The sequence below is a fragment of the Arvicanthis niloticus genome, chromosome 8, assembly GCF_011762505.2.
Source record: "Arvicanthis niloticus isolate mArvNil1 chromosome 8, mArvNil1.pat.X, whole genome shotgun sequence".
Classification (NCBI taxonomy): domain Eukaryota; kingdom Metazoa; phylum Chordata; class Mammalia; order Rodentia; family Muridae; genus Arvicanthis; species Arvicanthis niloticus.
In genome coordinates this window covers 266,734-282,002 of record NC_047665.1, presented here as the reverse complement: position 1 = coordinate 282,002, position 15,269 = coordinate 266,734, and the positions used below count along the sequence as shown (strand labels likewise).

The 15,269-nt window shown below is 42.7% G+C and overlaps 1 protein-coding gene across 1 annotated transcript; it reads right to left on the bottom strand.

Annotated features, from left to right (window-relative positions):
- Positions 1-5,575: 5,575 nt before the first annotated feature.
- Positions 5,576-13,855, bottom strand: LOC117714377 (putative serine protease 47). Its single transcript, XM_076938841.1, has 4 exons — positions 12,401-13,855; positions 9,946-10,223; positions 7,168-7,331; positions 5,576-6,057 (listed from the first exon to the last, which is right to left on the bottom strand). The coding sequence occupies exons 1-4, from the start codon at positions 12,664-12,666 to the stop codon at positions 5,740-5,742; spliced, it is 1,026 nt and encodes a 341-aa protein (XP_076794956.1). The 5' UTR covers positions 12,667-13,855; the 3' UTR covers positions 5,576-5,739.
- Between the last annotated feature and the right edge of the window lie 1,414 nt (positions 13,856-15,269).

Sequence of the window (15,269 nt, the reverse complement as noted above, 5' to 3'; positions counted from 1 at the left end):
TTTCTGTGTGGGCATGTGCTTTCTCCATGTGACATGGCTTTCAGATAACATGGGGCTTGTGCTCAGGAAAATGGACAAGTCAGTTTTGCTCTCACTTATTTCCTCTTTGGGCTTCTGAAGTATGACTTGATTTCCTGAGCCTCTTCTTGAAGAATGGGTCTGATATGTCCCTAAAAGAACTTTCACTCTTTGGTGATTTGTGGAGGCTCTCTGCTTCATACCTCTTAGCCTTATTGCAAATATATAGCAATCTGTATCTTCTCCCTCATCGACTTTCATATCCCTGAGAGCAGAGGTCTTCTTACTAGAGGTCACCTACAAAGAACAAGTACATTTGTGAGATTTTTAGGGTGATTTTGTCTTTTCTAATGTACAGAATTTAATACCATGTACTTTGATCATTTTCACCCCCACTCCTCTTCCTAACTCCTCCCATATATCTTATGCAGCTTTGCTGTGAGGCCATAACACAGCATAACTTCTTAATTCTGACCCAGAAGGAGACAGCTAAAGGGGAGAGTGACCTTATTTCTCCAGGCTTAGGACATGATCTTTTTGAAATGATCAGCGTCTTAAAGGGGCAGGCCCATTGACAGCTTTTAGATTGTCTGCCCTATGAACCAACAAAAAGCCCAGTAATAAGAAATGAGTATTTTTGCTTATTGCCCTACTTAGGTTGTATATATAGCTTAAATCTTAAAAGTTATTTTGTTATAGCCAAAAGCTGAAAACCACATTCAATGAAATTGTATAAAAATCATGAGTGTCCATTTTTTCTTTATTTTTCTATCTGATCTGTTTACTTAACTGTTTTGACCCCGATTCATAAGGACATTACCTATATGTTTTAGGCTACAAATAACTTCGCTTATTTTGTTCATGATTTATGCTATATTTAAATGTCTTAATGTTTTAAGAAAACAAATATGTGTATATTTCTTCAAGCTACAGTGTTAGACTGCCCTGGCATGATCCTAAGGCCTATCTTGACCTTTACCTCAAGAGTGTCATTTCCCTGGCTAGAAAGGTAAAGCAGACAAATCCTTCAGGAAATCTATGTCATCTATCCCTGTGATGGTTTGTATATGCTTGGTCCAGGGAGGCATACCTTGTTGGAGTAGGTGTCTCACTGTGGGTGTGGGCCTTAATCCCCTTGTCCTAGCTTCCTGGAAGTCAGTCTTCTGCTAGCTGCCTTCAGAACAAGATGTGGAACTCTCAGCTCTTCCAGCCCTGCATCTGTCTAGACGATGCCAAGCTCCTGCCTTGATGATAATGGATTGCACCTCTGAACTTGTAAGCCAGCCCCAATTAAATGTCATCCTTATAAGAGTTGCCTTGGTCATGGTTTCTGTTCACAGCAGTAAAACCCTAACTAAGACCATCTCTGACCCCACAAATGTCTCAGGTGGGAACTTATAAGTGACTAAGCAAGGTAGACATTCTTGAGACTTATTCATATAAGTAGGCTTATATGAATGTTGCTTCAAAATATCGTTTCTTTTCAGCTAAAAATGTATGGTGTAAACTGAACATATTCAGAAGCATTTCTGTTTACCATTTAAATCATTTATGTATTCTGAGACTTTGAACTAAATGCCCCCAAAATGAGTCTACAATAGCGTAAGATGAATATGCATAAGAATTGGCCTATCCACTGGTCAGTGGTGTCGCATGCCTTTAATCCCAGCACTTGGGAGGCAGAGGCAGGCGGATTTCTGAGTTCAAGGCCAGCCTGGTCTACAGAGTGAGTTCCAGGACAGCCAAGGATATATGGAAAAACCCTGGCTCAAAAAATCCAAACAAACAAACAAACAAACAAACAAAGAATTGGCCTATCCACATTTGAATACGAATAGCCTCCCATAGTAAAATCCCATGCTTCCTCTGTTTAAGGGGAAAACATTGTTTTAGAAATCATTCCCATTCTTTACTCAACTCACTTGCTGCACACAATTTTTTACTCTACTTTTTGACATCATGGCTGTGCCTGTTTTGGTTTTTTATTCACCAAGTTTTGAATTCACCAACTCAAATGCATTTGGTTTCATTCCCAGCACCATCTCTGACTGAAGTCAGCTCATTTCTTTTCACTCCAAAGTATGACCAAACTTTACTTTGGCAATATGAATAGTAATCATTGTATCATCATGGAGGGCAGGACTAATAATAATTCTTTATAGTCTTCCTCTCTGGTGACACTCCCCCACCCCCAGTATCTAGCAAGCCTAATCCCAGGCTCACTGGCACTATATTATAATATGTCCCAGAGTTGATATCTAATGCTCATTCCCAGGATATGTCAGATTAAGACTTTACTAGAAATATGAGGCTTGGGCAGCAGGTCTATAGGCACATCCTGTGAGAAGAGAAGGTGTTCAATCCTTAAGACGTCTCTGAGGATGATTCCTGTTCTAATACTTACTACTGATACCCTCTGTAGGTAGTTATTCAGTACTAATAGATCTTAATTTACCTTCACAAGAATATGAATAATGAGTACTTCATATGGTATGAAATAATAGATAAATCAGGATAAGCTAGAACTGAGTTTTGTTATGTTTTTTATTGGGCTATTTATAGATTGAGATTCACAGTTTAGACTGTAGAAACATTGTGGTGGTCTGCATAAGAATGATCCTGTATTTCTTTTAGACAGGACAAGTTTAGGGTCAAAAGTTTTGTAGATGGGCTAGTGTCCTTATCCCTCTACTGGGGATCATGCCTGAGTACTGGAGGTAGTCTCTTTAGGTTCTAAGTCCCCACTGTTAGGCATCTTAGCTAAGGTCACCCCCATTGACTCATGGGAACCTCCTTCATCTCAAGTCTCTGGTACTTCCTAAAGATCCCATCCCAACCAGCAGCTGCAGATTTCCATCCATTCTCCTGGCCCTCTGGGTGTCTCTTCTGTCTCTCCCCACACCTGTCCCTAATTCTCCTCCCCCCTCCCAGCCACTTCCCTCCACCCTGTGCCTCCTATGACTTTTTTGCTCCCCCTTCTAAGTGTAATTCAAGCATTTTTGCTTGGGCCTTCCTTCTTGTTTAACTTCTTTGTGTTTGTAGGGTATAACATGGCTATTCTGCACTTTATGGCTAATATCCACTTTTCAGTGAGTACATGGAGCAAAGACTGAAGGAATGGCCAACCAATAACTGGCCCAACTTGAGATCCATCCTATGGGCAAGGACTAATCTTTGACATTATTAACAACACTCTATTATGCTTTCAGACAGGAGCCTAGCACAACTGTCCTCTGAGAGGCTTTAACCAGCAACTGGTTGAAATAGACACAGTTACCCACAACTAAACATTGGACAGAGGTCAAGGACTCTTATGGAAGAGTTTAGAGAAGGATTGAAGGCCTTGACAGGGATCTGAACCCTACAGGAGGACCAACAGAGTCCAACTAACCTGGTCACCAACCAAAGAAGACACATGGACTGGAATGAGGCCCTTCATACATATGTAGCAGACTTGCTGCTCAATCTCAATGTTGGCTCCCTAAGAACTGGAACAGAGGCTCTCTCTAAAACTGTACCCTGACTATGGTATCTATCTCTCAACAGGGCTGCCTTGTCTGGCTTCAGTGGGAGAGGATGTGCCTAATCTGGCAGAGACTTGATGTGCTATGGTGAAGGAATATACCAGTTTGGGGGGCGGGGGGCACCCTTTCAGAAGAGAAGGGAAGGGAGGATGGGAAAGGGTCTCTGTGAAGGGGAGACTGGGTGGAGGGCAGCGTTTGGGCTATAAATAAAAAAAGAATGACTCCCATAGGCTCATATATTAGAATGCTTAGTCACCTGGAAATAGAACTCTTTGAAAGGATTAGGAGGTGTGGTCTTGTTGGAGGAAGTGTAACACTGGAGTTTGGCTTAAAGTGTTCAAAACCTCGTGCCGGGCCCAATGACACCCAGATTTTTAGAATGTGAATAGTCTGAGGAGCTGTCATGGTAACTGTAGGGCCAGTGAAGGAACTCATAATTTATATTGAACCACCTGAGCTTCCTTGACTGAAGAATATGTATGGAGCATACCACTGTCAGCCTAACTCCTCCCCAGGCTTTAGAGCCCTAAATAAAGAGAAGAGACTACTAACTGGCATCACAGAGTCTTAATGAATTTTGCTGCAAGACCCCATGACCAGGCTTGTCTCAAGGTGAATTGTTTTGAGTTCCTAATCCCATAGATCTTGGAGCAGCAAGATCCAATACTCATACAAATGTATAAGTTGCTGTAGACATGGAGTTGAGGCCAGATGCAGGGGCAGGGTCTGCCAAGAATGTCTAGCAAAAATGGACTAAGATGTGTGTGTGTGTGTGTGTGTGTGTGTGTGTAGAGAGAGAGAGAGAGAGAGAGAGAGAGAGAGAGAGAGAGAGAGAGAGAGGTAAGAGCAAGGGAGACATGTTTTTATGCATCTCAGGCTCACTCAAAATTTACTGAGTATCCGAAAATGGTCTTGAACTTCTTTCTGTCACTACCTCCAAAGTCCAGGGATTTCAGGTGTTAATCATCATGCCTTGTTTATGCAGTGCTGGGGATCAAACTTGGGCTTTTTCATGCTGGACGTGCACTTTACAGACTATCTCTCAGGGAGTATACTTTCTTGAGTGTCCACAAGATCCTTTTGTGATGAAGTCCTGCTGTACAAGCATCAAAAGATTGCTGCTAGTACATCTGTACTAGCAGTAAGAATCCAGGAAGTTTAGAAAACACCAGGACTAGGAAAGATTTGCACTGAACCTCATGAGTGCTGTTTGGTTCCTGTGGACCTGGGGTAAATGGGAGCTGCCCTCTTTATTGAGAATTCTAAAGGCTGGAGTGGGCAGCATCTGAAAGGCTTTTTAACTCCTGTGGGCCACATAAATACTCTGTGCTGGGTACACTTGTAGAAATAATAGGCTCAGAACACCATTTTTAAATCTTCCTAGATTAGTACTGGTCAACTAAACAAAGGTTACTGTGGATAGAGAAAGGTGTGGTTCAGACATCAGGGACCAGGCTCATGGGAAGAATGGGGCCTCTAAGAATAGGTGAGGGAGATACTGAATATTCATCCAGTAGAGATTTGAGCACTGTTGGCTTAATATTTAGTCTTCATCCAGGCACTAGAGCCACTTCTGTCTTGTTTTGACCAATGATCTAGTTCTCCACATCATCACATGTCACGTCTATCCCTGATCCTAGCCACACAAAATCATTTAAAATAGTCCCCCAGGTTCCCTGTACATTGGCTCCTCTTCGCTAAAATCCCAGAAGTGCTGCTGCCCTACCCACAGGAAGAGGCCCTTGTTCCCTTGTACTTGAAGGCCAGATTTAAAGTTTTACTATCACTAAAGGATTTGACATCCCCCAAGGCAGGGACAGTCTACAAGGCCAGATAAACTTCACTGTCTTTCCAGGATGCACCCTTACTCCACAGTATCCCTGTAGTGCATTACCCCATTCTCCTGTGTTTTCCTCAAGGAGAGTTTTCTTGAGGTGCTCCATCTTCTCCCTTTTGAGGGATGATGGCTAACTCCATGGTAAGTGTGGTCACTGAGGGATATAGGAACCCTACAAAGGCAGTACAATCAGAGATGAAGAAAGATAAAGCTTTATTGGTAGGTTTTTCTATGCTTTTGGGGGGTAGTAACAGTGAATAGCCAGATACGATGAGGAAAAGGTGCAGATGGTAAACAAAGGAGTGGAGGCTGTATCTCAGGGAAAAAAGGCTAAGTAAGGAATGCTTAAATGCCTGGTGCTCACCTTGAAGCCCACTGTGGAGCTTCAGGGATAAATAGCAGCAGGAACCAGATTTGTGCAGCCATAAGGATGCTGCAGGGTTGTGGGGAGCCAGCAGCCTTGAGAGGTTTGGATTGAAGTTCTGTGTGAAGAGACATAGATCCTGGTTCTGGAAGTGGAGTGAGTCTCTTGACTTGGCTGATCCAGTCAGTGAAGTAGGTGATCCTGGTGAAGATGCTGGGGTAAATGGGATGCCGACAGTCCAGGCCCCAGCTGGCCAGTCCTACCAGGACCCATACACTGATGTGGTAGCAGATGAGGGGACCCCCAGAATCACCCTGAAGAGAGAGAGTAGTTAATCTGAGATATGCTTTGGGCCAGAAATATCAATTGCCTGTCAGGACCTTACACAACCCCATTAGGCAAAATCTAGGTGAGGGACATTGGAGTTGAACAGTAAGAATCTTCTAAGTCAGTTTACCAGGTAGATGAGGACATATATCAGGATATAAACATATGGACCTTCCCCAACATTCCCTTTGCTTGCCATGCCTGATTCTAGAAGGTAAAATTTAGGGACTTGAAAGCAAGCTGGTTCTGCTAACACCTATATATAGATCCTAGCTATGTAAACCTTGATCTGTGACAACATATCCAGTTAACTTTTCTGCTTTTGGTTACCTTGGCCTGAAATATTTTCTCAATCTATGAACTGGGAGTCTTTTAAGAATGTCTATCCTCTAGCTAGGTAAAGGCAGTTCATATCACCAGGCAATAGGCAGGAGTCTTCAGAACACTGCCAGAAGTTACTGGAGTTGTTAAATACCTTTAGAAAAACCCCTATGGGGGAAACAAGTCTATAATGGAGACTGTCATCTCAGGAGGCTGAAGCCTGCAGAGATGGGGATGGAATTGGAGTCCAAACATCTAGGCCCTTGTTGTACCACTTTACTTCAGACTAGCCATTTTTCCTCTCTGGGATAATTTGCAAGACAACCCTTCATGTCTAATAGTGAACTTTCATCTATACCATATAAAGATCTGAGAAACCGACAACCCAGCAACAAAGTAAGAAACTTAAGATTTCACAGTAGATAACATATGACAATGTACAGACAAAATAAACTTAGTAGCAAAGAAGGAAGATGGGTACCAGGAACATGCTGAGTCAGTACTAGAAACTTTACCAAACCATTTAATTACAAATTACATATTTCTATATATGCTATGCCTCAATAAAAGGTATAAAATATGCAACAAAAATTGATGTTAGGATTTTCTAAAGGAACAACTACCCTCAAGGAGACTATTGAGGCATGAACCCAAGAAAAACAAATAGTGATAATGAAACAGGAAGGGTCGCCACAGAGACTAGAGGTCAATACAGCCACCCTTGGAGGAACTGAGATAAAACAGACGTGGGGAGAGCACACTGCTGCCTTACTCACCCTGCAGATGGACTTTCCTGTGGAAAGGCCCCCTGCACACAGCATCTCCTCATGTACATAGTTCCTGCTTTGATCTGCTCTTTGCCCATATAAGGCATCACAGAGCTCGTTCTCAATGATGCCCACCTCACCCTCCTGGAGTGAGAATGGTGGTGACAGTTTTGCTGTGAAAATAAGGAGGAGGTCAGTGATGGACACTGTGGCTTAGTTGGGAAAGTCCAGGCTACTCTGACTGATGCTCACGCTGAGTATCAGATTGTTTCCATCTTCTATCTAGTCCTCATGAACTTCTCTCCTTTTTCTCAGAAACTCTCACTTACCATCTTTGCCTCTCTCATGGCAACAAATCACATAACTAGTGTATAAAAAGGCAAAACCCACTAACACACAATGTGCCCAGTGTTGTTCAGCAACCTTTCACTAACAGTTTTACTTTCATGAACAGTACTATCCATCCTCTATAATCCATCTCTATTCTGTCTTCATCTACCCATTAACCCACACACCTACTCACTTCCATTCCCTTCCTTAGTTTATCCATTTACCACATGTATCCTTTTATCCATCCATTCTTTCATTAGTATCTCCATCCATCCTTCCTCTTCTTACCTGCTAACATTTCTCTCCACAACATCCAGGCACCCATCTTCCTTCCTTCCTTCCTTCCTTCCTTCCTTCCTTCCTTCCTTCCTTTCTTCCTTCCTTCCTTTCTCTCTCCCACTCACCAGACTGCATCTCACTCACCCATCCACTGACTATATCACCAGTCTATTCATCATTTATCTTTATGATAGGTAAAATGATACAAAGGAAAATTTTTAGTAGGGAAAATCTGAGAAAATAAATTTGCTCATTAATGTTAAATAATACAGGGAAAGGTGATTGTATGGATTACTTAAGCTCACAAAATTAAGTAAAATTCAGATAGGAGACTGTGAAAAAAGTAATAGATTGTGCCAAGACTAGAGGGAACAAAACATTACATAGAAAAAAAAAAGTAAAGCAAGGGTCCTGGATGAAAATGGATTCAACATATTCAAGTAGTACCAGGGAAGCTGGGTTTGGGTATATGAGGAAAGTAATGGAGGAAGCAGAGATGGATCTGGGTGCGCTCATCACATAAGGCTTTATACCATGACAGAGATTTTTATTTTTAATGAAGAGCACTAGTGAGAAGGTAGGGAAGGGTCCTGAAAAGAGAAATGGTATGACTATGTTTTAACATGATGATGATAGCTACATGGAAACTCATATAGAAGCACACAAGAATAGAAGTAGGGGACCATTTTGGAGACTACAGTAAATGAGAATTAAGTATGCCAGAGTGAAGGGCAGCAGCACAGTGGAGTACCCATCAGGTACTGGACTGGTATTGTAAAACAAAATGTGGGCTCTGCCTTCAAGAATGTGGGGAGTGGGGAGTGGGGAGGAAGTGGAAATAGAAAGAGAGAGATGGAGAGAGATATTAATTTACTGGACAAGGACAAGGATGCTAAAATTAAGCAAAGTTCCTTAGAAAGACTTGTTTTTCCCTGAACACCCAAAGTATTTCTTTTGAGAAGAAATATGCCAAATTATGAACCTACAAACAATTAAAATCTACATTATTTTTCATTTACATTATTCCATAAGTATATTTTCCAAGTAATAATTCTTTAATAAATACTTGTGGGTATGATTTTGCATAGGCTCCACTTTTATTATAAAATAACAAAAACAAGTATTTTTAGTGTCTCACTGGTAGAGCATTTTTTAAGTATGTATGAAATACTGGGACCAATCCCCAATACCAGAAACAAATAAGCAAACAAAACAAAAAAGATTTCTCCATTATGTAATTCACGTGGCAAGACTGTAAAACAGGATAAGACCCAGCTGAGATTAAGTGAGATTAAATACTCTGGAGCTACAATAGTTCTCAATCATTCGTTCTCAGTGGTCACACACTACATGTGACTTTCCACTTTACCCAAGTACTTACCAAGATATTCAGTAATGCCATGTATTAGACTTTGAATAGAGTGTTGAGGCCAATGTATTTTAGGCTTTGCCCTCAGCCTGTGACACTATCGGTCATAGAATATCCTATTGGTAAGAGGTAGATCATAGTGGAAGCAAGTTAGGTCATTGGGCATGTGTATCTATTAAGAAGGTATGAGTACATTGGCCTCTTCTCTTCCTCTTTTTGTTTCCTGATCACCATATGGTATACATCATTGTTCTAACACACATTTCCTCACCACAGTGTGCTGTATCACCTGGGGTTGTCCAAACCAGGGCCAAATGATCATGCACTTGAAGCTCTGAAACTATGAATTAAAATGAACCTTTCTTTTAAAACTGATTACCTTGGGTATTTTGTTAGTGCTGGAAACCTGACTTAACATGGAATGGGTTGGCTGCCACACATGACCTTTGAATTTAATCAAGTTTCCTCACATCCGTGACTGATTAAAATCTTGGAATAAAAAAATCATTAATATTTAAGAAACCCAGATTTTTGATGGCAAATGTCAACAGTTTCCCCACTTTCAGAACCTGAGCTTCAGGAGGGTTTGTGGCTCTGGACTCTCACACTTTCAGAGCTAGAAGGACCCTAGAATGGCCTTTTCATGTCATAGGCCATAGAGGTGAGGTACAGAAGGCAATATATCCAGTGACTTCAAAAACCAGCCTGGGTCTCTTGCCCGCTGAGTCACTCTTTCCTTCCTCCTTCTGCACCTCTGGTCTTCCTCCTCTCCCTACCCTCACTCCCTCTCCAACTTCTCTTTCCCTTACTATCTTCAGAAAGCATTCCCCAACCAGTTATCCAACAGGATGTGTGGTTGTAGAGCTGTGTGTCTTTAGATGGGAGGCAGGCAGGTGCAACATAGGATGTGAAGTTTACAGCCAGACGCAGCTGCACCATTGCAATGTCACTCCCAAAAGAATGAAACTTCTCAAAGTCTGGGTGATTGATGATATGGTTCACAGAAATCTTCTGAGTGTGCTTTGTTTCCTGGTACAACTGATTATTTCCCAACAGCACCTCAAAGTCCTCTGGGGCCTGGGATTTGCTGAAAGATAAAGAATTCCATCATCACCATTATCTTTGAGTAGGAGGATATCCCTGTCTTCCTGAATTCTCACGTATCACTGGTTACTCTGCCCTGATTCCATTCAGCTTGGTCTCCCCCTTTCTGACAGTCAAGTGATATGGTAGTTTAAATGAGAATGGTCTCCATAGGCTCATATATTTGAATGTTTGTTCCCTATCTGGTGGAACTCTTGAAGGATTAAGAGATGTGGTCTTGATGGAGAAAGTGTATCTCGGAGGTGGTGGTAAGCTGTGAGGTTTCAAAAGCCTAAGTCATTCCCAGGTCTCTTTTCTCTGTCTCTCTGTCTCTGTCTCTGTCTCTGTCTCTGTCTCTGTCTCTGTCTCTGTCTCTCTCTCTCTCTCTCTCTCTCTCTCCCTCCTCTGTGTGTCTGTGGATGAAGATGTAAGCGATTAGCTACTGTTTTAGCTGCCATGCTCCCTGTTGTAATGGTCATGGACTTTAGCCTTCTGAAACTGTGAGCCCCCCCCCCAAACATTTTATTTTATGTTTTCTTGGTTATAGTGTTTCATCATGGCAATAGAAAAGTAACTAAGATAGGAGCCTTCTTTCTGCAGGCTGATGGATATTCCACTCAAACCTTATGACAAAGTATTCCCCCATTACATCTTAGAACTGAAGGAACAAAGAATTCCAGCACTGGAGGGTCCTTGATAGGATAGGGACATCAAACTAACCTTTTTTTTGTTTGTTTGTTTTGGTTTTGGTTTTTTTTGTTGTTTTTTGTTTTTTAACTTAAGAAAAACTATGGCGAATCCTAGTTTTACAATTTGAATTTTAAATGTCTCCTAGGTCAATAACTAAAGGCATACTCATTAGCCTGCGGTACTACACAGAAAGGGTGGAACATTTAGAAAGAGAGCCCTAATAAAAGAAGCTATGTCATTAGAATGTTCTTGAAGTCCTTCTTCTTTTCCTAACTAGCAAGAGGTCAACAGGCCCTATCCATCATATGTTCTTGCTATAATGAACTGTTATTATAGACAAAAGAAACGGCTAACTTTGGACTGAAACCGTAAGCGAAAAGAATCCTTCTTTTTGTTCATTTTCTAAGTTATTTGATCATGGAGGTGGAAATCTGTATCTTTTCCTGACCTTTTTGCAATGGATTGCTTCTCTACTTGGTAATAAGCATTCATATAGGATTTGGTAAATGCACACACATATAAGGGAAGCTTCCCTTGTTTGTGACTAGGACAGCCTATGTTTGCAGCTTTGTTCCCATAGCTCCCACACCAGGAGACTCTTCACCCACTCAGCCTCTCCTTTTCATAGCCTCTGCAACTCCTTTGCCCTCCTCCCAGATTGCAGCATCTTTATAGACCTATCTTCTTTATCTTCTTTAGGATTGCCCTTCTCACACACTTTGGCAAGTCTCACCTGCATCATACTAATTGAAGCTTGTTCCTTCTAAAGAAAAAGAAATCTTGACCTGGAATCTACTACATTCTGTTCCCTAAAGGGTCTCAGGTGAATTCAGTGCAGAATAGGTGCCAACAGAATTAAACTAGAATCTCAAAATCAATAAGCAAAGTTTCAGTTCCCTGAACTAGATTGTATAGTACCCATTCCCTCTGGGTCCCTCCAGAAGCTAGACCCTCAATCAGGTTCCAGAGAGCCAGAGGAGGTAGACTCTTGACTGCCCATATCATTTTTTTCAGATCTAGGGGCCTGCATTTCCCATCCATACAGCCTGACAACGGCATAAGCATGACCACAGTTTTTCTCAGGACTCAATTTTACAAAATTGGTAAGAAATCATCCAGCTGCTAGTCATATGTGGTCTTTGCCTAGAACCTGGCTCACAGGAGAGTAAGGGAAAATAAGCTGAGGTCTACCAGTAGAGATCAAAGCATGGCCAGTCCTCTTGGAAAACATCTGTGTTAACAGACATGAAAGAGAGTATAAGGATTTCTACAGGAACTGAGAATGAAAGATATGAAGACCTGGGAAGATGAAGGAAATTCTGATGACAGGGTTGTGGGTCAATGAAGGACCAATGTGTCTTTAATAGAAGTAAACTACCCCAGAGAAAGCCCAGAGGAGAATGGCATATTATTTCTAACCTTTCTCCTCACATTCTACATCTTTCTTAACACCCAATCCCTCTCCGGGGGCTCCTGATAAAGTAAACTCACTTTCGAAAACAGTGGGCTGTGGAAACCAGCCAGTGGGAGTCGATGAGGACAGCTCCACAGAGATGCACGCCCCGGTACAGCAGGCTGGCCTGCCATGGCCACTGGCCAGCCAATGTGTCCTGGCCACCGAACACTTTCCCAACCATCTTTGGCTTCCCACACACTGTGGAGACACACCCCATGCAATCTATTAGAGACACAGTCCCTGAGGGGCAGAATAATACCTCACGGAGGCTCCTCCTCCACTTCACAGATTGGAAAGCCATAGCAAAAGACACGTGACTTGTGTAAGTGACTTCGGATGACTCTGGTCTCTGCTTTTACTGGCTATCACTTTGGACATGAAAAGTTCAGCTAATGGCTCTATGGAAGCAAGAGCCCGGGAGTCTGGGAAGATGGGATGGGGTAAATAAAAGGGTGGTCCCAACAGCCCATCTTTAAGTGGAACAGATGGGAGCCCCTGGGATTTCACTCCCTCAACAACAGAGCTAGCTCTATACTTACTTTTCAGATCAAAGAACTAGAAGTCTCATGGGTTACTGATGTTAGTTGCTCAATGCCATGGTTTAATGCCCTGGATCTTGGCAGTTTGTTTTTACCTATTCCCAGGAATGGGCACTCTAAGCTTTAGGGAGCTTTGTTCTTTGTCCCTACTCTTAGGAATCTCATGTTCTCTACCAGCACCACTGGGACAGCCTTGGACACTTTTTTGGTCCCGTGGCACCACACCAGGCTCTAGGGTGTAGAGTCAGTCCATGAGTGGGAACCTAAAGCCCCTTGATTAATATTTTCTTTAGGGCCACCTGGTTCTGAGGGGAAGACAAAAGGAAAACCACTTCCGGTGCCTTACCCGGACTTTATGGCCTCCACCCGTATTCATTGCCCGCCCACTGCCTTTCAAACAGACCTGGACTGTTCGCAGGATCCTGGTTCCTGCTGGCCAACGGTTCCCAGCCCTCCTGTGGCTGCGGTCTTCCTGATGCTATCCCAGGAACCATTGAAGGGCTGGGGATGCTAGGCTTTAGGAAAGAACTGGCCTTGGGGCTCAGGGGCAGCAGTAACAGCAGAGGCCAGAGTAGGGGGCCGGGCCCACATGGGATCCTCACCGCTCTAGTGCCCATCCCAGATGCTAGGGCCAGTGGGGAAGTTGGGTGTGACCTGGACTTGACCCCACCCTGACCCGGGCCTGACCCCTGCTAACACAGTTCTGGAGACAGGCTCCTAAACCTTATTTGGATTCAGCCTCCCTACCTGCTTTTATCCCATCGGGACTCTTCCAAGACCACAATGACCCTGGTTCTAATTTCTGTCATTCTCAGCCTCTAACACACGTTTAGTGTAGCCAGCAATAATACAGTGGAAGATTCCAGCACATCAATGAGCAAAAGGCAGGGAGTCTAAGCACAGAAAATAGGAGATGATATGAAAAAGGCAATTCAGCTGGGGATGTAGCTCAGTAGTAGTAGTAGTAGCCCGAAGTCACTTACACAAGGACTTCCCCGTGCTTGTATGAAGGTATATGATTATGCATGCATAAATTTGCATATAAACATATGTGAGTTTATGCATATTTGCTTGTGTAAAAGTTTTTTCCTTCTGCAAGTTTCTTCTCCTGGCTCAATAAAAGTTTATTGCTCCAAACCTCTCTCCCACATGGTTTCTGGGCAGGAGAGAAAAAAGGCCTAGCAATTAATGCTTTACTTAATTCCCCACTGTTAGGCTACAGGTATTAATTATCCAAGCCAGCGGGTTTTTAACCTGGTAAGCAAGAAAGTTATTAGGATTTTGTAGAAACCAGTAGCATTCAGCATGCAACATAGATTTGAAAGGTCAGAGACCATCAGTTTTTAAAACTATGTCCAGAGACCATCAATCTTTAAAGTTACCTCTACATCCAATTCTGTGTCCCCCTTCAGTCCATTGCAGGCTGGGCAGGCTCCCAGCAGTGTAGCCCTTTTCTGCTTCATCCAGTGTGCATGTGTCTGTGTGTGTGTGCCTGACTTTTTCCTCCCCTCCCTTCCCCTCCCCTCCCCTCCCTTCCCCTCCCCTCCCCTCTGATCGTCTCTCTTCTCTTCTTTTTTTTTCCTCTGTGAGAAAAAAGCATGATTTGAAATCCAGCATGGTTTGAAATCCAGGAGTCTATGAACGACAGTGGTGATGGTTGTTGTTGTTGGTGGTGGGGTGTGTGTGTGTGTGTGTGTGTGTGTGTGTGTATGTGTGTGTGTGTGTTCCAATAAAGCCTGTTACTATGGGATGGAAAATGGTCCAGTTAAACCTGATATTTAAATGTAATTAGGGCTGAAGGGCAGTGTCCAACAAGATATGGATTCCTACAATTTGGGGGGAGGGTCAAGGTGGGATGTGATAGTGCAGGACCTTTTACCTTCCATTGTATATAGATATGTAGGGTATGAAGGTATACAGCAGGGACTGATAATACTGGGCAGCATCAAGGGCTGTGGTTAGCATGTCCTGTTTAGAACTGTATATGGGATGGGAGCAGGGTCTCCATTTGTTCCTGATACAGTATTTTATGTGTTGCTGTAGCCAGGAGTGATCATGTTCATCAGAATATACCTAGAAGTTTGTATGTGTTGGCATCTGTGTGTTATTAGTAGATCTTGATGATAAATATAGTATATGTGAAAGAGGCTGCAAATGGTACTGTCCAGCAGGATCTGGTATGTAGCATTATATGTTGGAGTGTTGAAGATGATGTCTAATAAGTGCATATGCCCAGAAGTTTATGTGGGGTCATAAAGCTGGGGGCTAGGGGAGTACATCCAACAAGATCTGATACATTAAAATGTGGGGGTTGGGTGACAGTTGTGCTGCCATTCAGGCCTGAAAAGAAGCAGTAAGACTTATT

Bases quoted from the DNA above. Each gene is read 5' to 3' on its own strand.
- LOC117714377 (XM_076938841.1), bottom strand. From the start codon at position 12,666: ATGGCTTTCCAATCTGTGAAGTGGAGGAGGAGCCTCCGTGAGGTATTA. The intron at 10,224-12,400 runs GTGAGTTTACTT...TTTATCTTTCAG, and splicing joins ACAGCCCACTGTTTTCGAAA to CAAATCCCAGGCCCCAGAGG. The intron at 7,332-9,945 runs GTAAGGGAAAGA...TTATTTTCACAG, and splicing joins GGGAATGCTTTCTGAAGATA to CAAAACTGTCACCACCATTC.